Source organism: Nelumbo nucifera, chromosome 8 (genome assembly GCF_055504915.1).
Source record: "Nelumbo nucifera cultivar China Antique chromosome 8, China Antique-T2T, whole genome shotgun sequence".
Taxonomy (NCBI): Eukaryota; Viridiplantae; Streptophyta; class Magnoliopsida; order Proteales; family Nelumbonaceae; genus Nelumbo; species Nelumbo nucifera.
The window spans coordinates 20,909,438-20,933,718 of NC_142656.1; the positions used below are offsets into that span (position 1 = coordinate 20,909,438).

Below are 24,281 nucleotides of genomic sequence, written 5' to 3' on the forward strand. Positions count from 1 at the left end.
ATTCCCTACCAGATTCTACAACTCAATTGCAAGGTGGTGTGTTAATAATAACATTTTTTACAAGTGACAGAAGTTGTATTAATGATTGGAGAGAACAAAAAAGATTTCAATACAAAGATAAATAGTACACAAATCCCATCAGAGACAGTCAAAACAACTCAAAAGAGCACATAGTCCAGACCAAGTAATTTTACAATGCCCCATGCCACAAATAAGTAATAATTAACTAAAGCTAATTAATTAATAAAGAGTAACCAGTTATCACAAAATACACAATATAACAGCAGTTTCCCAAAATTAGGTCAATAATTAGCTCCATGTTACTTGAGCTTTCCTAAGCACTATAATTCATTGGTGTTAGCAGTCAATATCAACTTGCATTGATGTGAGGTTCACAGGTAATGCCTCAAGGAACAGCCCAATAGGCTCATGTGTCAAAGTGAAAAATGCACAGCTCATGCAGCCACAGCTTCTTTTATCATTATCAGATCTGGAATTTTTAGTGATAGGTACAAAAGCAAATCAAAAAAGATCACAGCACTGGAATCGGGAAGAATAAGACTCAATGTTGATGGATTTAAAACTGGCCTACTCATCACAATGGAAAATTTTGATTATTATAGGATGGTTATCTGCAAGTGCAGAAGGGCCCTTGCTCCTAAACCACTTGATGAGGGAAGCAAGGGCCAATAGGGTTTAGTGATTTGTTGAGAGTTGAAATGAAAGCTGTAACTGAAGGGCTAAAACTGGTGGCAGGTCAGAACTGGAGAAATGTGTAGTAGAAGGAGACTGCCAAGTTGTCTTTTCATGGTTATTACATATGAGGTGCCTCCTTGACCATTTCAGTTCTCTGTTAGAGAAGCTAAAGCTTTGGGAAGCTTGAATTGCTTGTTCATGTGGATACCTAGGTTGCCAACTCTTAGGCTGACAGTCTTGCAAAATCTGGTGTGGCAAGGCAGGCATTTTCATTGGGGAATGCCGGGTCGAAGGGATGAATTGTAATCTGTAGTCTGCTCATATAATGTTTCCCTTCTTTGTCATCCAAGTGCTGTTTTGTACTTCCATTGCTGTCTATCTTTGGCAGTAAGGGTTTTGGTTATATGTTGAAATACAAAGTCTTTTTTTGATAAAAAGTTGAAATTTTAAAACAAAAAGAAAGTACAAGAGGAAGTTGATAATAAATCACCTGAGAGAAGAAAGAACAAGCCCAACATCATAATCTACTCACTCACAACCTACAAAAACCCCGACCATGCAGAAACGACTCAAAGAAACAGCACCGCTGCATCACTCGACATCTCTTTCACAGATCAAAACAAAAAACAACTCCTCTCAAAGACAAGATAATTCATCTCCGTCAAGATCCTCCTCCTGACCTTCTCCCTTGACCTACACCTCTCCCCCCTTCCCTCAGAATGGTCTTCTTGTGTCTCTCCTCCCTACTTTTCTCAAATTCTTCAAAATCTTTTCTAGAGAAAGCCTCTCCACCCAAGAAAAATGAGCCCAAAGCCTTACCAACCTCCACATCCCTATCTGCAAATCTCTTCACATCCAGACAGCCTTCATGTTCTCCCTCCAACGCCGCAGTCAGTTTGTCATTTTCACTAGTAACCATGCATTCATTCTCCTTTTCTTTTCTTTTTCCTTAAAGGCTCCCAATCTCTCCAACTCCCCTTCATGTAAATGCACCATAGAATCACTTTAGCCATGACAGTGAGAACTTTCACCAGTGTTGATCCTTCCCAAGGAGGCTTCCCAACAAAAAGCCCCAAGTCTAGGTGGAATCAGTTTACCCCAAACTTCTTTAAACGGAAAGAATTTCCCAACAAAATCAGTAACTGTTAAGTCTCTAAAGAAGGAAGCACAGGAGAAAAAATCGAAAGGAGAAAGGATCCAAATCCGTGAATCCTCCTTTACAGGGTCCAAGCAGACACCTTGCAAGATATGAAGTGACAAAAGGCTGTTTAAATCTGAATCCCTGGTTCTCCTTCTGAAACCTAGATCCCAATCAAGCTCGAAACCCTCAGCAAGAGAAGAAAGGAAGTTGGAAACTGATTTGTTCTTAAAGAATCATTTTATCACAACATCCTAGAACTTCACCAATCTCGAACTTACCTCCTAGGAGTCATTATACCCAGGTACCTGTATATGCCTAGCGTACTGGCGTTGGATATGGTATTTGTCTTATACAGTACCAAACACCACATGGATACTTCTAGGTATACTTTACTGAATCAACACTTTTTAAAAATTTGTACGATGGTATGTTTTAACAAATTATCCTACAAAAAATTCTGTAAATCCTGGAAATGGAGAGTGTATCCCATTTCCTGCATCTGTGACTATGAGCATATCCTTAGTTAGGAATCACAGCCTACTTTAACACCACTATGAAGCAGATTTAGCTAGAGCAATTCTACTTCCAAAACAAATGCAGTTCTTCGTCCATGACATAAGCCACAGCCCACAGTGAACCAACTTTCAAACTGGCATATAATTTTTATTACTGGCTGATACAATTTTATAGGTTGTCAAACAGTCAATTTTTCATTGATCCCTTGTGGCATATTGTGACCCATGTTACTCATTGGATCTTTCCTCTTCCTTTCAATTTCACTAATAAATGTCTTGTTATATATCATCTGATACAGTAGCTAAACATAATGTTTGAGGAAGTAACTATCCTCTATCAGGATGGAAATAATAATTAAAAAAACTATTTTGGCACTAAACACAAAAGCAAAAAAAAAAAAACACTGATATAAGGATCAAAAGAAAAAAGAGTCAACCATCATTACATAAAAAGGACGCTTATCAGAAAAATCATGCACGTAGAGGGATTTCCCATGAACAATAGATTCCTTGGAATTCCTCCAAGTTCCTCTGTCAGAAGTTATCATTGTTTATAGTTATAACTTCTCTGAGCTAAGCCTTCGGTGCTATTGCAGTCAATTATAGATTGGTTATAACCCCTAATACAAAACAATTTTCTTTTATTGTAAAAAGTAAGGTATTTTATTAAATCAAATAACGGTACAAAGGAGCCTAAGCCAGTAAAGGCTGCCTAGAGCCACCTCAGACTACAAATGCATCCAAGTCTGAGAACTAAACAACAATCTCAAATTCTGATTTTTAAAGTCCTCCGTTGCCAACACCCAAGACAGTAGTTTACCCACAGCTTTCTGCACCATTTCCTCTGGAGATTTAGCTTTGCCCTGAAAAATTCTGTTATTTCTTTCAATCCAGATAGTCCAAAGCACTGCAGCCGGAATAGTTCTCCAAACCAAGGTTCCTTTCTTGCTGAGACCCTCAATTTTCCAACAAAACAAGCAGATCCTTCACAGAATTTGGCATTACCCAACTGACTTCCAATGCCTGAAGGAAATGCCTCCAAATATGACTCGAGACTGGGCAATGTAAAGAAAGATGTTCAATAGTTTCTGCTGCCCCACCACACAAGCCACATGACATGTCCAAAATCTGAATGCCACATTTCACTAGATTAACTTTGGTTAGACACTTATTTAAAGCCATTGTCCAGAGCAGAAACTTCACTTTAGAAGGACTAATTGAGTTCCAAACCTGCCTAGCCGGAAAGCTCCCCTGACCTGAACTTATCAACTTACTGAGCATAGACTTTACAGTGAACCTGCCATCAGCCTCCCTTTTCCATCTCCAAGCATCCTCCTTGTTCGAGTCAATCCTCTGGTTATGAAGCAGGCCCAACAGATTTGCATAATCTTCAACTTCCCAATCAAAGAGGCACCTCCTACAAAATATATTCCAACTGAAAGAGTTACCAGAGGCATTGAAATTCTCAGCCACCGAGGAATCCTGATTTACAAAAATTTGATACAAGAGAGGAAAGGCATCTTTTAGACACACTTCAGAACACCAAGAATCTTTCCAAAATTTAATTCTTTCCCTATTTCCCAATTTATATCCGATTCCTTCCTTAAATAAAATAGAGTTCTTCAAAATACCTGTCCAAATGGAACTTATCCCTCTTGAAATAGGAGATTTGAATCTCCAATCACCCCAATCCACTCCATATTTGTCCACAATCAGCTTTCTCCACCATGAATTACTTTCATTTGTAAATCTCCAAAGCCATTTACACAGGAGGGCAGAGTTAAACTTCTTCAATTTTCTTATTCCCAACCCACCAACTTCCTTAGGAAGACACACTTGGTCCCAATTTACAACATGAACCTTCTTCTCCTCCTCCCAACCTCTCCGAAGAAAGTTTTTCTGTATTTGATCCAATCTATTTGTTACTTTGGAAGAAAAGGAAAGAGGGAGAAGAAATAAGTAGGCAGATTAGAAAGATTGCTCTTAATCAATGTAGCTCTCCCCCCGAAAGAAAGATATTTAGCTTTCCAAGATGCCAACTTCTTCTCCATTCTTTCAACCACTGGAATCCAAGTCTCAGAGGAAGAACATTTAGCTCCAAGAGGAAGCCCCAAGTATTTGACCAGAAGATGGGCAGTCTAACAAGCCATAACTTCTGCACAATCCTCTAGATTTGTAGCATGACCTACAGGGATGATCTGAGATTTACTCAAATTTACCTTGAGGCCAGACACCACCTCAAACCAACTCAAAATTCCAAGCACCACCTCCAGCTGACTTGGTGAAGCATCAACAAAACATAAAGTGTCGTCAGAAAATTGAAGAATATTAACTTTTTCCTTGCCCGGTGCAATTGCAAAGCCATCCCAAAGCCCATTCTCAACAGCCTTCTTGCTAAAAAGAGTTAGAATTTCCATGACACAAATGAAAAGTAGGGGAGAGAGAGGGTCACCTTGCCTCAAACCTCTAGTGCTTCCAAAAAACCCCGTTGATTGCCCATTAACTAAGATGGAGAACTTAGGGGTCTGAACACAAACTCTGATCCAGTTTCTTCAAAGCTGCCCAAAATTCATTTTCTCCAACACCAGGTCCAAACAGTGCCAGTTAACATGATCATAAGCTTTTTCAATATCAAGTTTACACATAACACCTAGGGTCCCCTCTCTTCTTCTGGATTCCAGCAATTCGTTAGCAACGAGGATTGAGTCAATCATCTATCTACCCAGGACAAAAGCACTTTGATTGCAAGAAATAACACTGCCTAACACACACTTCATTCTTTCTGCCAAAACCTTAGCCAAGATTTTGTAAAAACTGTGCAAGAGACTAATGGGCCTAAAGTCCTTTATAATGACAGCCCCCTCAATTTTTGGAATGAGAGTGATGAAAGTTGCATTCAGGCTTCTTTGAAATGAGGCATTAGTATGAAATGCCTAGAACACCTGCATCATATCACTCTTCACAATATCCCAACATTTTAAATAAAATAGATTAGAAAACCCATCTGGACCCGGTGACTTATCACTTTCCAGCTTCTTTACTGCACCCTTATTTTCCTCTTCTGTAAATGGTCTCTCAATCCAGCATTTCTACTCTTCATTTAATTTATTAAATTGAAGCTCGGAGGTAAAAGGTCTATGAACCCACCTCTCTTTATAAAGGTTCTTATAAAAAGAAGTAGCTATAGATTTAACCTCAGAACTAGACTCACCACTCCTGTCCTCCCACACCAGCTTGCTGATTGAAGAGATCCTAGCACAAGCATTTGTCATTTTATGAAAGAACTTTGTACTTTTATCCCCCTCTTTGAGCCAAATAGATTTTATCTCTTTTTCTCCACTTCCTCTCTTCCTCTACTGCCATCTTATCATATCTGATTTTGCAATTGACCTCTTAAGTCTCAGATCTTCAGACAAGGGACCCGCCTATCCAGCTCTGTCAATCTCAACAGTGGTGCTCAACAAAGCCTTCTTTTCAGTAACCAGCTTCATATTCTTCTCCATACTCCAAGTTTTTAGTTTACCCTTGATGGCTTTTAATTTTGATGCCATAACAAAAGAGCTAGAGCCCTCCACTTGCAACTCGTTCCATACAGATCTGATTAAGGGAATAAGATTTTCCTCCCCAAACCAAGCATTTTCAAATTTAAACGGGGATTTGACTGTCTCACGGAGACCACAGACAAGCTGAATAGGGCTGTGGTTGGACACTGGCCTAGGAAGGGAAAACTGCCTGAAATCCGGAAAAAATTCATCCCAGTTTGAAGATACCAAAAATCTGTCCAGCCTTACCGAGGTCGGGACAGATTGATTATTAATCCAAGTGAATCTATTACTCTGAATCGGAACATCCATTAATTCCATATTATTAATGAAGTTAGCAAACATGTTCATCAAACCAGTTCTTCTACCCCTTGTATTCTTCTCATCCACCGAAATAATTGCATTAAAATCACCCCCGGTTACCCAAGGATAATTCTGAGGGTCTCTCAGGTCTTAATTCCTCCCAAAAAGCCGCCCGAAGATCAGAATCAACAGGACCATATATGTTTGTAACTTGAATAAGTTTCCCATCTTGTAATTTCAGCCTTAGAGAGACTGAGAAATTACCAATTCTGCTAGAAACCAGAGAACAGAAAGTAGGGTCCCAAAGGCTCGCAATGCCACCAGCACTCCCTGAAGCAACCAAGGCCTTCCATCTGACCTGACCCTCCCCCCAAACACTTCGAACCGTAGCAGCATCAAGATTCTCCAGCTTAATTTCTTGGAGCAAGACTATCTTAGACTTCGATTGCTTCAGGGAATCACATACCATCATCATCCTCCTTCCCAACCCCAGCCCTCTAACGTTCCAGGAAAGTATTCTCACTTCCATAAGAATTAACTAATGACAAGGACCCACACTTCACAACTTCTTAGACCCCCTTGCAGCCCCTTCATTGCTCCCCGCCTTATCATTCAGACCCCACGTTAATCTCATCATTTCTCTACTTCTCTTTGTTTTTATTCCCCCTTTTTTGGCCGCCAATTTTCCCCTCTCCATAAGCACTCTTTGTTCAATCCCTTCCAAAAATTTGATAGTTTCAACTTCCATCCCCTCCATCGAAATTCCCAGGAAATTCCCCAACCCCAGAAGTTCTGACGGCACCCAAGAAGAATGATTATTTTCAGACACACTATCCTTACCTACCTCCATAGTAGATAAACTTAATTTACCCTAGTTTCCTATCAAGACTTCTCCATTGCTTCTCCTCATTGGCCCAGGGCTTCCTCCACTATTCCCCAACTCTTTGGATTGATCAAGGCTGTTTCCCTCATTCCCGCTTTGAACCTCCTTACCCAACACTGCAATAGGGGTCACCACCATCGGAGTCTCTTCCACTGGCACCAGAGGGAGATCTTGAATTTGTTGCCGCCTAGTATCCATCTCCCATGAACCTTTTGAAGAAGACCGAACTTTTTGGGAAGATGTAGCAGCCTGACTCAGGCCTCCTAGCTCCATTTCTTCAGAACTGGGAATCTGGACCAAAGGAGAACCAACACTTGGATTCATCGGCTGTTTGGACGGGAGACTGACCCAGGTCGGCTCCAATCGAACTGAGCTATAGGCTGTTTGTCTTCCAGTGGGCCACCGAGGCTCACTAAAAAATTTTTTTAACTTCATTTTTCTTAACCACTTGACTGGAGCAGGCAGACAGGATATTAAGTCTAGCTTGACCCAGATCCAGATCCTGAGTCTGAATCTGAGCCACCTCATCACCCTTGGAATCCAAACCGGCCCCTTGTCGAGCCTCCCACCCCTTACTCCTCGAGATCTCAACATCTGGCTCCACGTGCATCTCTTTGATGCACTGCTTGATGAGACCTTTTAATTCCTCCACCCTCGAGAATCCCCCACATCCTCCCTTCATTAATTCTGGCGTACAAGACTCAAAAATATCATTCTAAGGACAATCTTGGCCGTCCAAAGAGACTGCTTGTGGACAGACCAGATTCATCCCACGACCATCTTCTTCCCCTCCGTCGAACTCCAACGAGCATCTCAACGGCAGTTTGATTCTCAGATAGCTTCTTTGAACATCTTGCGGCAGCGAACTCTCTCCCTCGTCTTCTAAGACCACAGTATTTGAAATCTCCGAGCTCCTTCCCTGCAATCAGATCTGACTGTTCACATGATTCTCCTACATCCAGCTTCGAACTGTCGGCAGAGATTCAGGCCAGATGCAGATTTCAAACATCGACTCCCCCACAACAACCTCCACTTTTTCAGGAATATTTTCGGTCCTTCTCACCTTCGTTCGAACCCACTCACAAGTTGATAGCTCCTCAGGGGAGTCATCGGTTTCCACAAAACCACCACACGCATCCCCTATGGTCTTGATCACACTCAGACACCACAGTAACAGAGGAAGACCATAAACCCTAACCCAGATTGTTTTCAAACAATTAGAGTCTCCGCTTGATTCCGGATAGAAGCAGCCTGCACTTCCCCCCCCCCCCCCCGCAACCAGTCCAGAAAGAGATGGATTCTCCCCATTTGCCATGGGCCCTGATTGAGGATCCATGCCGCTGCTAATCTCGATGGGAATATGAACAGGAAGAGGTCATCAGCAAATTTCTTCACTCTCACTCCTTCCAGCATCTGCTTACCCAGTTTTCCACTTCTTGAAATCCTACCCTCCGCTGAAATCTCCCCACCAAGCAACCTCGCAGGAATCTCCTTCTAGCCTCAACGCCTTGGAGCTCTATCGCTCTGTCACTATCACCTATCTTTCCTCCACCTTCTTGATTTCAGACTGCCCAAAATCCGGCCAAACTCCAACCGCAACCGCCTTACTGTAAGAAAAATTCGGTCTCCTCCTCGCTCCCTTCTCTACACCCCTGTACCAGTTGCTAGCTTCCCATCTCCTCCCACCTCCCTGAGCTCTCTGAAGAGATCTATCTCGAAACATCTTCACCCCGCAATCTAATACAAAACAATCCAAGGCCTTAGCTAATTATGTTACAGGAACAATCTACATAACACAAGGAAAGGGCCCTTAAGTTCCTAATTCCTATAAGCTGTTAGCCACACAATGCATCCCTCCTCTGTTAGGTCAGGAAAGGGCCCTTGAGTTTGTTCTATTATTTGAGTCATACATAATCTGAATAACTAAAAAGAGAAAAGATGCAAGTAAATTTCTGCCCATGACTGGAGCTGAAAACACCATAAGTGTTGAACTCAAACCGAGCTGTAATCTTCAAATTTCAACTATTTTTGGCAATAAACTGCATAGAATTTCCTTTTAATAGAGCCAGAACAGAAATGTAGAACTATGGTAAAACTTATTTTCTCATTTATCTACAAACAAAAATACAATGTCCCAATGAAAAGATAAAAAAAAAGAGAGAGAGAGAGAGAGAGACGCAAGCAAATTAAGAGCAGGAAAAGTGTTACCAAGAAAATCGGATATAGTAAATAATTCCCAGTATGTTCTGCAAGCATGGGACAAACACACCCATCATTGTCCCCAGTTTAACACCAGTTGGCTGCAGGATAAATCAAAATTACTTTTCATCAGAAGCATGGTAAGGCATCTAAAATGCAGCAGAAGCTCAACAACTATAACCGAAGATAAACCATGTTTGTCAAAAGAAAAAGAAGCAACATGACCACATTCCGAAGTGATAAGGCATTTAAATCTCAAAAGAAAAAGAAAAGAAGCAACATGCATCAATCATGCTTGTGTTTTGTGGAACAATTGAAATTATAAACCACCTTTTCTTGAATGTCAATGCACTAGTGAAAGTCTATGTTTTATTGGTGTTAGAGTCGGCTATAGAAGGGTAGTCTAGTCTTTTTACTTTATGTTATGTACTAGATGTAATTACTATTATATTCTAAGTTAAGTGATGTGAGTGGGGGCACAATGACTAGAGAGAGGAGGGTTCTCTAAATCGAACCAGTCTTTCCTTCTACCTATTCTTCTCTTCTCTCTTCTCCTCTTTTATTCTGAAACTGAAGCATATACAGATCTGAACTTTATCAATTGATAATGGAAATTTATTGACGGAGAAAGGGGGGGAGAGAGAGAAAGAGAGAGAGAGCATACTTAAAGGAAAATAAAACAACACTTCATGAACAACATCCCAAAGTGTCCAAAATGCTTCAAATAGCAGGATAGCTCAAAATAACTAACACACCTCAGGATTCCAAAGCAGACTCAGTCTCACAGTATGCTAACACTCCAAGATCACCACAATTTGAGATTCATATCTCTAACCCATCAAGACCCACCTGCCAATCTTTTCAACAGGGTACACCAATGTGAATCTTCCTACCAGACACCAGTAGAGGGACACAGAATGCTTCCCTCTCCAAAAGGATTCTTCATATTTTCTCTAGAAGGGTTTTGTCCAAAAGACAAGGCATTCAATTCCTCAAACCAAAAATAGGAGAATTGAAGAAGACCATCAAGAGAGCCAATCAGAACTTAATTGAAGAGATGACAAAAGGACAGTGGGTCTGAGGGCCTAAATCTCAAAGCTTCAGATTGATAATAATATCATTAGCTTCCATATTCCATTACTTGTGACTCATTGGGATAAAACAGAAGAAGCATTTCACTAATACACAAAAGATGCTATACTTAGGAATTGGCAGCAGATGACCTCCACTTCAGTGACAAAATCGTTGACATTACTCATTTGGCACCCTCCATAACCTAATACAATAAAACTTAACTTTGATCAGTGCAGTATTGGCCTATTGGGAACCCTGGACTTTCAGGAGTGGGGGAGCCTTTAGAAGTTACACTTGTGCCTCCTTCTTTAGAGCACTGTTACCCTCTCCTCTTGTTGGTTTGTCTTTTCCTGTTAAAGATGTATGGTGTCGACCTATACCTCCAAAGGTTGGGAGTTTCTGTTGAGAATCCTTTCTGGAAAGAGTATACAGGGGATCTACTCCAAAGAAAAAGACCCAACAGTTGTTTGTCTCCTCACAGGTGTGTTCTCTGTAAATCTGATGGTGAGTCTGGATACCATTTACTAATTTCTTGTCAGTTTATTAAGGTTATTTGGGAATGGTTTGCTTCTTTGTTTGGGTGCAGGTGGACTCCTCCTTTGAATGTGCAAAGTTTATTTACTTCCATGCCCAACTGGCCAACCAAAAGGGCCAAGATCATGTGGAGATGCGGTAGGGCTGCGATATGTTGGACTGTTTGGGAGGAGAGAAACTCAAGGATATTCTCAGATAAGGAGAGAAGTATGGATGAAATCCTTGAGACTATCCACATCAGGATGATACATTGGCTGAGAACATTGGAATTGACAAGGAGCTGGAAGGAGATTGCAGAATCAGGCTCAAGTAGGAAGAACTTAAATTTTTGCTGGACACCTCCACCTCATGGGTTCACCAAACTGAATTTCGATGGTAGCAGCATAGGCAATCCAGGACCTTCTGGAATAGGGGGAGTAATAAGGGATGAAGCAGGAAATTTGTTGGCTATGTACTCTGGTCCGATTGGGGTAGGAGACTCTTTGAGGGCTGAGATCCTAGGAGCTATTGAAGGGATACAAAGGGCCAAAGAACTGAGTATTAAAAAGCTGATTATAGAAGGTGATTCTGAAATTGTGGTGAATTGGCTAACAGAGGACAGTTCTATGCTCTGGAAATACAGCAATGAAAAGAGGAAGTTCAAGTGGCTCACCAAGGACATGGAAATACATTGTACATGGATAAAGAGAATTGCAAATGCATTGGCAGATGGTCTAGCTAAACAAGGGGTAAACAGAAATACTATGTTCTGGGCTGCTTTGTAATTGTAATTGTAATTGCTTCATGGTCAGAATGTACCTTGGGTAGTTGGGAGTTAAGATTCTTTAGCTTCCTCCTCTGTAACTCTGATTATCTCAATCTTTATTTATAAAAGTTCATTGCTATTGATAAAAAATATATATAATACTGCTATACTGAGGCCCAATTGGCACAGGTGACACTGCAAGAGCAGAAATTATGGCATGTCTGACAGGACTCAGGCTGGTTATATTGTTGAACTTCAGAAACATACTAGTAGAAGGGATTCACGAGTGGTTGTAGCCTTGTAGGCTGGTTAATGAAGAATGAAGTTAGAAAACTTAAACATGCCATGGGAAAACTATCAAATCAAATCTAGCAGCACATTTGGGGACAGCCTATAGGTGAACTCCTAGATCTGCAAAAGTGATGGCCGATGGACTAGCTAATCAAGGTTGCAAGGGGTTAACTGGAGAGAGTTGTACTGGAGTCTGATTGATCACATAGTTTTCAAGGCGCCAAGGCAAGGCTAGGTGATAGGGGGGCGCTTTGTCACCTAGGTGATGGATTTTTTAAGTAAAAACATACATCCTAGGGTAGTTCCCCAGGTTCCATAACCATACTTCCTTAATAATTATCCATAATTTTCATAAGAAAAGTATGAACTTCATGTTGAAGTATAGAAAATCAACATATTCATAAGAAAAAGAAGAAAGAAAATAAAATTCAAAAACAATAGGGGGCTGAACCCCTATTTTTGTTATAGGAAAAGTAGAAAAGAAAAGGTGAAAGCAGAAGAAGAAAATGTGTTGAGTAGACAAAATTTTAAGTTCTTATTGGTTCTGGTTTTGAAGTCTTTGAGGGTTCAATACAGCAGTTAGCAATGTTTATGTTGATTAAACCCTAACAAATAAGAAAATAATAAAAATAAATTATTATATAAACACAAAATGAGTATTTTAGTTTAATGTCTATTTTATAATTATAATCTCAAAAAAATAAAGAATATAAAAGTATTTATAACACAACATACAAAACTGCTTAGAGATTAGGAGAGGCAAACCTCCAAGGGCACCTTGTTGCCTAGGTATCGCCTAGGTGCCCAACTGCCCGCCTAGGCATCACCTTGACAACTGTGATTGATCAGGTTGAAGGTCTTTAATGTAAATTGGTCATAACTATCATACAGAAAAAAGCATGCAAGAGAGAGTATTTTAAGAAATTTCTAGGGTTAACTAGGGAAGGTACAGATACATACTTTCAACAAATACCATAACTCCTTTTCTGTTTTTCTTCTGCTTTAGTTTACTTAAACATGAGACGATGATCAAAGAATTACAAGGTCATATAGTAGCACCAATCAGCAGATAATCAATTAGACAAGGAATTCCAGAAAGATTTTATCATTCAATGGCCTTAGAAGAATTCCTATAAAATAATAACAAATAGCCTCTATGGACAACAAAAACAATATATATGCCCATGGTTATTGGTTTCTTGCAATCATTTTCCACCATGTGTTAGCACATTAGGAGGCAAAATTTATGGAGGTCACATTAACATGCCAAAGAAAATTGCCATACCTTTGGACGTCCAAGAGTGATAGAAACGTCTTCCCCATCTCTCCTGTCTCTTGGACTAGAGGGGGCAGGAATTTGTTCTCCTATCATACTGGAAAAGAGATCCAATTAAGACGTTAAGTAATTACACAAGAGTTGAAATCCATTGCCCAACAGAAATAGATTCTGTACGATCAAGAATGGATAACTACATACTTGACCAAATAAAGGAGACCCCAAAAAAATCTGTTCAAGGGTGTTAAAAAAATGGAATGGTACCAACAAGGAAAAACAATAGGAGCCATTACTTGGTGTAATGGTAAAATCTCACTGGCAAGCATGGGAACACAGGTTCAAGTCTGAGGGCGGACACATTTTGCAAAAATAAAAAATGCCAAAGGTTAGGACCATAACTGGTCTACCCCTCCCAAGACCCCAAATAGCTGGGACCAACATTGGGCAATGGCCTTTCTCATGCCAACAAAGAAAAACAAAAATTTGGAATCATATGTTGAGGAATAAATACAAGAAACCATTACCTCTTAAGACCAAGGATGTTGACAAGAGAGTCAAAGCCAAACAATTCCAATTTGGATTCACTGAGGGAACCATTTACTTCTGTATGAGTTGGAGATGACTCCTCCCTTGCATCAGACTCCATGTTTGATTGAGAATCTACTTCAATTTTCCTGTCATGACACAAGAATCAATATCAAGTACTTCAATCAGCATATATAGATAGAACTCTTTTTTTAAAGGTAAAATAATTTAGTAGAACTTCAGAAAAAAAAAAAAAGTTAGCTCAGAATCAAATACATACATATATACCTGCATAAGAATCAATATCAAGTACCATATAATTATATATAATACTTCATAGACCAATATGTCACTACAAATAAACAAAATGAAAATATACAAAAATAGAAATATAAATTTATTTACTATATAAACAATAAACCCAAAGGCCTAAGTATTTATCAACGTACATAATGAATTCCTCACAACTTCCCCCCAGAGAACTTGAAAGTCAGCTCTTTCTCTCTTTCTCAATATATACTCCGTCAGCCAATTCTCTTCAATGGTTTGACTATTGAACCTGCTTAATACTTCAAGATCATTGATCTCATTTTGCCACTAGGTAAGAATATTTAAGATTTATTTTCCCTGCATGAACAATTACTGTAAATGTTCCATCTTTAGCTATAATAAAAACACAAAAGGAAATTTTGACATAGTACAGATGTTCTGAGCTTTAGACAAAAGTGACAGATAATATAAACATTGTGAGGTAATAGTTTCTGACTAAAATTTAGAGTAGCGATCCATCATATGCTCTGTTAACACAAAAGACATGCTGGAAACCCATGTTTTAGAGAAAATATGGAGAAATATGTGAACTAAGTAAAAAAGTACAGTTCTGAATTAATTCACAAATATTATTTTAAAGCAAAAGCACCATCATTGTTATTTTTTAAGATGCTGAAAGAGAAGAACATCAGTGCCCTCAAACAAGTAAAGGATTAGAAGAGTCAGATATTGGTGCAAGTTACAAAAGTCTTTTCCCACGTCAAAGGTAGTCATTTGGAGGCTGGCCCATGCAGCAATAGGATGGTTACAATCAGGTGATTCAAAGATAGTAATAGGATGGTTACAATCAGGCAGTATGGGAATCGGAATTACGGGTAGACCCTAAGGGAGACCAGAAGCCTTTCTCTTATATGGGTTAGTAGGTCAGCAAATAGTTTGGCTGATGGGTTAGCCAGACAAGGGGTAAAATAGAGTTGAATTGTTTAGGGATGAACTGTAATTCTGAAGTCTTTTGGGGTTCTAGTACCCTATGCTATGGGGCTGAACCTCTGTAATGTTTTTAAAGTTAATCTATTGAAAGTTACCTTTTCCTATTAAAAAAAGTAAAGTAAAGAACATAACTAAAATCCTTCAAGGGTCACTGAAAAGTGGCACTATCAAAAGGGCCAGCTTTCTGTTGAGTTATTGAGCCCAGCTTTGTTTTATTTTATTTACTTTTTTCAGTTAGGAAGTTATTGGGCCTTAGGCCCATTAGTTTATGTTAAGTTGTGTCTTTTCAGCTACTTACAAGTAGCCGACCTACTAAGGGTATTCTTGTATTTGTACATTCTTTTTATGAAGTATATAAATTAAAAGGAAGGGGGCAGCCAATAACTTAACATCAGCCCAATAACTGATTCTTTTTGGCTTCTTCTCTTCCTTTCTTGCTGAAACCTTTCAGCTCTTTCTTCTTTTCTCTTCACAAAGTTTATATCAAACACAACTATCAGCTTTTCTACTCTTTCTACTACTGATGATTATCATAAACTTAATGCTCCCAAAAGAATCTCCAAAGGCATTCCTAGAGGAGACAAGGACTGCAAATAGCAATGTTGTAAGACTCAGAGTCACAAAACCGAAAAGGCTGCCAGATCACAGGTCAGACAGATCGGCTGACCGCTAGGTCAACCAAGTGACTTGCGATGTCATATTTATAAAATATAAAAATATTATACATGTAATGAAATACGTATTAGTTGTGGTCGAATGGTTTTTGTTTTGGTTTTTAATATAGGTGACCAGGTTTCAAGTCTTCTAACTCACATTTATTCAAATTTCAAAGATGTATATACATATTTGGGCATATAGATATTAAAGAGAAAAAATAGACACAAATACCATGATAAACAAATGGTAGCGAATTAATTTATGCAAGGGAGAGGTCATAGGTCCAATTCTCATCATTTCCATTTTATGATTTCTAATAAATCAGTGACCACGGAGGGTCATTCAAAACTGGCTGGGTTGTTAAAAGCCAGCCAATTTTAAACAGTTTTCACAGTCCTACTGTCCAGTCTGGTCCAAGTCTTACAACATAAGCAAATAGTATCCTTCATCTGAATTTGAACCCAAGCTTGCTCTAATAAGGCTATCCAATTTCATCAGTTTATGATTGGATTGGATACATCTGTTAGTAAAGTTGGTTTAAGTATTGCATGTTTGCATGCTTACCAACTAAGCAGTCATAAGTCCAAGTCTCATAGAAGTTGTTTTATTCATCGAATCACACTATGATACTGAAAAGGCTTGAAGCCTAAAAAACTGTTAAACACTCAACTGGTATAACAGAAGTGGTAAACACCAATCAACCCAATCAACTGGTATTTATCAATGTTGGGGGGAAGGGGTCTGATTGGTCAAAGTTCTTTCACTATCGTAGAAATTACCTTATTCATGACATAGATATACAAGATCAAAGGCAATTCTTGTTCATTTCATTCATATTATACAATATTTTGATCATTTTTAGTTTCATTTATTAATTGTATACAATATCAAATTTGGATATAGATAACCTCCCAAAGTCAAAGTTTTCTGCTGGGAAACATCCTTAAAGATCATCAGTACCAGGGAAATTCTTCAAAGAAAGAAACCCTCATGTTTGTGTCCTTTGCCTCAAAGATGGAGAGTGTCAACCATTTTTTTTATCTTGCCCATTTCCAGCAGCAATTTGGACACACTATTTTTAATTATTCTGCTACACTTGGGTTGCTCCACATAATAAGCTTGAATTATTTGCATCACAACAACCACCTCTATACACACAAGGGAAAACTAATGTAGCTATGCAATAAAGCAGCAATTGTTTGGGGCATACGGAAGAGAGAAATCGATGAATTTTCAAAGAGAAATTTTTTTTTTTGGATCAATAACAAATTCATTAACTCATCATTAAAATAATTACAAAGAGGAAGACAAACACTCTTATCTCCCAAATACAACTTAAGCCTTCAAAAGAAAAGAAAAGGAAAGGAAGAAACAATAAAGTTACAGTTTAGCCCAAAACATTAAGTCCCTTTCTACCCCTTGTTTAGCTAATCCATCAGCTAAAGAATTAGCTGATCTTTTAACCCCAATTCATCTTCACTTCCATCTCCCGCACCAGCTACTTAAATTTTCTCCTCTCATTGCTGTAATTCCATAAGCCACTGCTATCTTTATTCAGCCACCCTATCACCATCTCCGAATCCCCTTCAATTATAAGCTTTCTGATATTCATCTCCTTAGCTTTCTGAATTCCTTTCCATAACTGCAGAGATCTCAGCTCTAAGAGAGTCACCCACTCCAATTGGGCCTGAGAACAAGGCAGAAATGACCCCATTCTCATCCCTAAAGACACCTCCAATCCCTGACCGTCCGGGATTCCCCTACTACTCCCATCAAAGTTTAATTTTATGAATCCAGCAGGTGGTGGGGTCCAAGGCACACTCATTACTGATCTGGCCTGTGTACAGTTTGCAATCTCACCCCACTTCCTCAACATGTCATCCACTGTGTAATCTGTAATTTTCAAAGAGAAATTGAGAAACTGAAGTTCAATTCCAATGGTTGCTGCCTAGGCAATCCAGGACTATCTAGATTCGGAGGAGTGCTCAGAAACCATGAACGGGAACTTCAACTCAGTTATTGTGGACCATCTGGAGAAGGGGATTCTTTGAAGGATGAAATGTTAGTACTTCTCCAAGGTCCCAGGTTGAGTTGTATAATGGGCTGGACTGAACCAACTATAGAAGGGGACTGCCAAGTAGTGATTAATTTGGTAGCAGCTGAAGATCAAAGGTCCATGGAACCTAAGACATTTGACAAGAGAAATCAAGCTTCTAGTATCCACTATGAACCACTTGCTCAAACAGATCCCCAAATAAGAAAACAGTCTAGCAGATTTGCTAGGGACTATAGAGTCAACAAAACTTTGTTGGACTGGGGCATGCCTGGTCCCAGGACTTGTACCATAAATCTGGAATTTATGGTTCTTCTCAATAATTGGATATGAATATATCCCATTCAAATCTGATCTATTTGCAGCCATGGAAGAGATATTCCTGTCTCTGAACCTAACAATATCCATAACTCCCACCTCCTTTGGGTTGCACTTTTTTTTCTAATTTACCAAGTGGAATCCATTAAGGTTTTCCTAGATCTACAGGATTAGTGATCTTTTGCACTCTCTCCACTACCTTGGCCTGGATGTTAAACATGAAGATGAAGAAAATGGGCAATTAGTAAAGGCAGACCTTATGATGGTGATTCGGAAACCAAGGGATGTGCAGTTTTTTCCTCCCAAAGTAAGTTGCTTTTGAATTCTCTCAACAAGGATACAGAGCTCTAGGATTAGTTCCTTTGAGAAACCAAGGTATTTCAAAGTCCAACTAGACCTTACACATCCTAGGCCTAGGGTTATCACAATTCACAGACATATCCAATTTTTTATCTTCCATGTCTAGATCAGACAGAAACAAGTCCCCTCAATTTGCATTAACCACTTTTTATTGGTAAAATAATTGGTCCTATATCCACATGTACCAACCATCTAAATTAAGTTTCCCTAATTTCATCACCCATCAAGGAGCTCCTAAGTCCCCATTCTGACCATACCATTTCTAGTTTTGTCACTCACATTTAAAGGCGTAAATATGGTTTGTGAACATCACTCACTAAACTGATCACCCAAAATATCTTGGATTACTGGGTTCCAAATTTTTTTAAGGCAATTAAGGTGCCACATGCTCCCTTCTTCAAAATGGGAAGATATCTCCATTTTCTTCCAAAGCAAATGGATGAGGTTTCATGGAAAATGGATCCAAAAGGAAAGTCCTCCGTAAACTTAGTCTATCTCACTCCCTCTAATGCGTTTCCCTTCTAGCATGGAAGTCCTCAGATTCCTAATTGACGAACAATGTCTAAAGATGAAGGATCCACAGATTGTTTGTTCTTTCATTACCATGAGATTTTTTGAAGTATGGTGCTTATTTGTTCTTATACGTTTCTGCGTGGATACGTTCATATTCATTTGTAAGAGCATCCTTTCTTGGCTTCAGTGTTCTTTAGCCGCTGGGAGTACTAAATTATGGAGAAGGATACGATTTTTTATTTGTTATAGCATCCAGAACCAAAAAAAAAAGAACAGATGGACTTTTTGAGGGGAACGAATAATTTTTTACGTAGATTCTAAACAGATCGGAGCGGATACTTCGAATGGAGTTAAAATCCAGACATCCAACTCGATCCGAACTCAATCGTTGCATATCCAATCCTCAAATATATCCACAAGAACGAACATCCAACAGAAAAGATAAAAGAAAGCTTCCACTAGATGTTACCTGTGATATGATCAAAGACTGATCTCGCCTAACACAGTGAAATCCCATGTTCTGCGAAGACCTCCATTAACAAGACCAAACGCCACTCCTCTCTATTTGCTTGTCTTCAACAATTTGACCCCGGACAACCTTTCTAGCTCCAGAGTATCCTCACTGTAGAAAGGACGTACTTAGCAAAAGAGAACAGATCTCTGATTCTTCAATGGCTTTCCTTCTTCCGGGAAACAAATTGGAGTTAGCGACGCATTGAAGAAAATTGATCTCTGACTCTTCAAAAATGCTGCTTTTTCTTCCTTCTGGATAAGTTAAAGAAAGAAAAAAGTCCAAAACAAATCTTACACAGAAATGATCGAGTCAGGAAAGAAGCCAAAGAAAAAAGGAAAACTGTAAATTTTGAATCCGATTCAACTCAGCGAGTCATCTTTGGACGTGTCTTGACGCTTAGAAGCTTCAACGGTGAAAGGTTTTCGTCGGAAGGGACTCGGAAGAAAACTTCGGACTTCATAAATCATCACATATTCACATGGTAGTAGGAAGGAAGCCCGAAGCCCCAAGTTCGCTGAATGTCTTCGAGGCAGATGCTAGCACCACGGAACCCTCAGATGATCACAAAAGGGAAAAGAATTCTCTGAATTCTGTTTGTTTTTTCGTTAAACCCCGTATCCGTATTTGTGGACGGATTTGAGTAGCTTGTTTGGTTAGCATTTCCTTTCCTCGGTGGAATTGAATTCTGTTAAATTTGGTTTTGGACCGTGGACGTGGAAATCCCCAGCTTTCTAGATTTCGTGCGCCGTCTTTTACGAGTCGGGAGCGGAACAAGAGGAGTAATGGATTTGCTGATTCCAAACTCCAAAGTTACCAGTAAGCTCAAAGCGAGCAACGATCAGACGGCCGAGATTCACGTGATCGTGTTGCCTCTCAATCATGTAGGGCGCAAATTATACCATGCATCTTCTTGATGTAGATCAAAGATACTCCCATCAATCTAAGGCCAACATACGAGTGGTGAGTAGGGTTGGGCCAGGCTGAGCTTTACACTTATGATAAGGGTTATAGCTTAGGCCCGGGCTTGGCCTGGCTCAGGGTTTAGGCCTTAAACATAAGCCTTAGCTCAGTTTTATACAAGCCAGAGCCTAATTTTGGGCCAATGTCTTTCATATATAAAACATTACATATCTATAACATTTTATATTAAATGACATAACATGCACATAAACTTATTTTATACATTATATAATATAAAACATTACATATTGTTGGTGCTTAGAATGGTCAAGAACAACAAAGTAATTTTGCCCCTGGACTCTGAAGGCTGGCCGAAGGCTTTGAGGACTCAGAGAGGTTGCTGCTGAGGCCGAGGTGAGGCAGACTCTGAGTGCGGTAGAAGCCGAGGGTGGATGGCCGAAGTGATGCAAGGCAGAAACTCATCAGAGACCTTGGGTGAGAACCCGAGGCAGAGCCTCCAACGATCAAGTTAGTACAGGGTACGACGAAAGAGTACCAAAATAGGATCCTGTTAGTTAGTTCTAAACTAAAGTCACAATAGCAGTTATTGCAATGGCAATTATGACAATGGTTGTAGGTCTTGAGTTTGTAACCCCTTTACTTGGAGATGGGTACCCCCATTTATACTAGAGGTAGGTGGGGATGAACACCTAAGATGGGAGCCATACGGGGGCCTGCAACGAGTTTGGTAGGGTCATGTGAGCGCATCGCGGTTGGCTCTATACGATGGGGGTAGGGTAACCCCTGTTGTAGTGGATATCGTTCCCTGTTCTGGCGCTCATGGGTTGGGCCTCCCAGCCTCGAATGGGCTGGGTTGGATCACCCCACATCACTTGCCCCCCACTCCTGAGGCCGAGGAGAAGAATTCAGCTTCTGCCAATGGGAGTAGTAATGGTGAGTGCTAGTGGGCCTAGCAGTCGAGGTGTACCTCGCAGTGGCATCCTCTTTTGCGTCTCTGACTGGTTTGTCTTCATGAGTCAGGCTGAGGCTGCAAGTGATCTACGGCACTGCTCCTTCGTTCAGGTGATTCGGAAGGCGCGCTCAACATAGATGTTCAGGCGTCGTCGTCCGGGCCGAGGGCCAGGGGGAGGCTGAGGGTTGTTTAGGCCAATGACCTGTGGAGACGAGGGCTGCTTAGGTCGGGGGCCTGTGGAGCCAAAGGGGCCCAAAACGGGGCCCAAGGGTCCATGCCCGAAACAGCTTTTTGGTCGAACCGATGTGCCCATCTGCTAGAACAGGTTGCTTTGGGTGGACTCGCTGGCCCGTCTTGAGCGTTGTTTCGTCTCCCAAGGGTGAGCGCTCAGGAGTGCAGTGTGGTTGGATCGCAGGTGTGGAAGTGTTTCTCGTCCATTGGATTTGCAATAATCTAAGCCGCTGCCAGCGCGTCGTTTCGTCTTCCGAGGGTGAGCGCAACGCAGTGCGCCATGATTGGGTCGTGGAGGTGGTGGCTTCTCAGCCATTGGATCTTGAGAAATCTGGGCCGTTTCACTCTTCTTTAAATAGTGGCTTCGACAGTAGAATTCTTGTCATTTTGCCTCCAAGTGTTTTCGTCTTCGAGTGAACTCAGCTCCTAGATTCTCTAGTTCTCGACACTCCACCTTTGTTCGTTTTCCTTCCACTCCCTTTATAGGTAATTTCCAACGATATCTTTTTCAAATTCTAGACCTGAGTGCTATGAACTTCTGAATGTATTGGAGGGAGCTTTGTTCGAACCCTTTCTCCCCTTCCCCCCTAAGTCCTTCTCTCTTCATACCCCTTCGGCAAGAAGTGGAGGCGCTCTGGGATAGGGTAGCCCTCGGGGGAGCCGAGTGCATCCGCCGAGGTGATGACCCTTCTTATGAGAGTGCCGCATCTGTGACACCGAGGGAGGCTGCGGGGTCCCCCCAGGCCGAGGGGGAGCAAGACCCGGGCCTCATCCTTGAGGCGAGGATAGAGAGTGTTGCCGAGGTAGTGGCTGAGGCTGATCCTTCTCGCCCAGAGTTCAAAGGTTCTCTGGAGTGAGATCAAGTCAAGGCCCTAACGAGGCAATACATCATCTCTTTGTCCTATGGGGTGAGGGCGCCCGAGGTGGGTGATCGGCCGTGGACTCCCAAGGAGAGGGAGATCTGCGTTTATCAGCACTACCCTTAGCCAATTGGCGCCCAATGCGATAGGAACCATTGTGGTGATGTTGGTGGTGGCTCAGCTCCAGTGAGTAGAGCTAATGCCAAATCTCTTCCGAGCGATTTTCGTGTTGAGGAAGAACTCTTCCGAAGATGGTGTCTTCTACTTCCAGCCCCGCAATTCTAAGCCCGTAGATAACCCCTCTTCCGTGCACAACTAGAAGAGTAAATATTTCTTTTTGTCTTGTCCCGAAAGCTGGTCCTTCAAGTCAGGGTGGGGAGAGGCCAGCTTGTTTGCGGAGAAAAGTGTCCCCTTGCTTACAATTGAGGAAAGTGACAATCTCGCATGGCTGCTCAACATGGGAGGAGTCAGAGCCCAACCCTTGGTGGAGGAGAAAATCCCATTGGTTTTTGTGGGACTTAGCGCAGCCCCCCTCGGTAGGATAGGCCACGCAACTTTTTTCCACGTTTTCCTCACCTTTGTCATTTTGTAATGGTACTAACTGTTGTCTTGCTTGCAGAAGTGCCGATGGATGCTCGGAAGGCCATACTGGACCATGTCCGCATGATGCAGAAGGAGCGGGTGAAGGCTAGCAGATAAACACCTTAGAGGCCCACCAGGGGCACGCCAGTTCAGAAGGAGAAGGCCTTGGCCCCTGCGAAAGGGGGGTCTTCCCGCCAGGTCCCTGCCAAGGGGACGAAAGCACAAGTCCCTGCCAAAATGACTTCTTCAACAGCTCCCCCGAAGGGAGCCACTCCACAAGTTCCTACGAAGGGGAAGGGTCCTGTCGAGGAGGGCCAGCCGGGGCGCGAGGAGCAAGCATCGTAGCATCCAACCGGGGTGCCGAGAGGACCTACTGACGGGATTGAGGCAGGGAAGAAGAGGCCGACCGAGGGGGCCATGGGGGGTCAACCGCAAACAGAAGGTGGCCCGCACCAGGAGTTCTGTCGATGATGCCCCGAGGGGGGCCTACACGGAGCAGATGGGGCCATTTTCTGCTCCCACCCTGTTGGAGGAGCTTGTCCAGCGGTCTGATCAAAATTTTCACCCTTAGTGGGAGGTCCGCGAGGGGGACTCAATCTACAATGCGGGAGTTGGCTTGACGCTGGTAAGCGGGTCCCTACTGTCTCAATACCACTTCTAGATGTTGGGGATGGCCCCTGAGAAGCTGTATAACCAGGGGTTGTAGAGCCTGGCCGAGGTAACAGTCTGTTCCCCTTTGCTTTTCTTTTTTCTTTTGTTCTTTTTGTTGGGTACTGATCGTCTTCTTGTTGCAGGTCTGCCTTCATTTTATTGGTCTAGGGGATCAGCTGAAGTTGATACTGGCCAATATGAACAAGCTGGAGACTAAGAAAGACAAGCTTCAGCAAACTGTCGCCAATGCCATGGAGAAGCGCTGCGAGATACAGCAGTTCTTCGCGGACGAGCAAAAGTTTCGCAAGGAGGCCAAAGAGAACCTAAAGAAGATGTAGGACCTCCTTGCCAAGGAGCAGACTGAGAGGACTCGGGTCGAGAGCCTTGTTTCCGAGGCCGAGTGACGTCTCCATCAAGCCAGGGAAGGGATCTATGAGGCAAACAGGCGGGCAGCCGAGGTAGAGCAGAGAGCCGAGGAGGCAGCTAAGAGTGTTGTCGAGGCCGAGTAGAAGGCAGCTGGTGCCTCGAAGAGGGCCCAGGAAGTAGAGAAGCGAGTTGATGAGCTGGCCGACGTCGCTTCAAGAGCTTATTTGGACGAGATCAAGGACACAATGAAGGCAGTCCTAGCAATGCTTTTGGACTTCAACTTTGAATCCCTAAAGGTGATTCCTTATACTCCCGAAGA

At 41.5% G+C, this 24,281-nt stretch overlaps 1 protein-coding gene across 3 annotated transcripts in view; it reads right to left on the reverse strand.

Moving 5' to 3' along the window:
* Positions 1–19,994, reverse strand: part of LOC104610715 (cation-chloride cotransporter 1-like) — a 53,083-nt gene extending 33,089 nt beyond the window's left edge. Inside the window, exons 1-5 of one of the 3 annotated variants that reach the window (XM_010277466.3) lie at positions 19,355–19,994; positions 14,174–14,351; positions 13,724–13,873; positions 13,209–13,296; positions 9,289–9,380 (exon numbers count right to left, since the gene is read on the reverse strand). In XM_010277466.3, coding sequence (XP_010275768.1) covers positions 9,289–9,380; positions 13,209–13,296; positions 13,724–13,873; positions 14,174–14,175 — 332 coding nt within the window. In that variant the 5' untranslated portion in view covers positions 14,176–14,351; positions 19,355–19,994. The remainder of the gene's footprint in view (positions 1–9,288; positions 9,381–13,208; positions 13,297–13,723; positions 13,874–14,173; positions 14,352–19,354) is intronic. The other 2 variants (XM_010277467.3, XM_010277468.3) reach the window with 2 other exon arrangements.
* Positions 19,995–24,281: the final 4,287 nt, after the last annotated feature.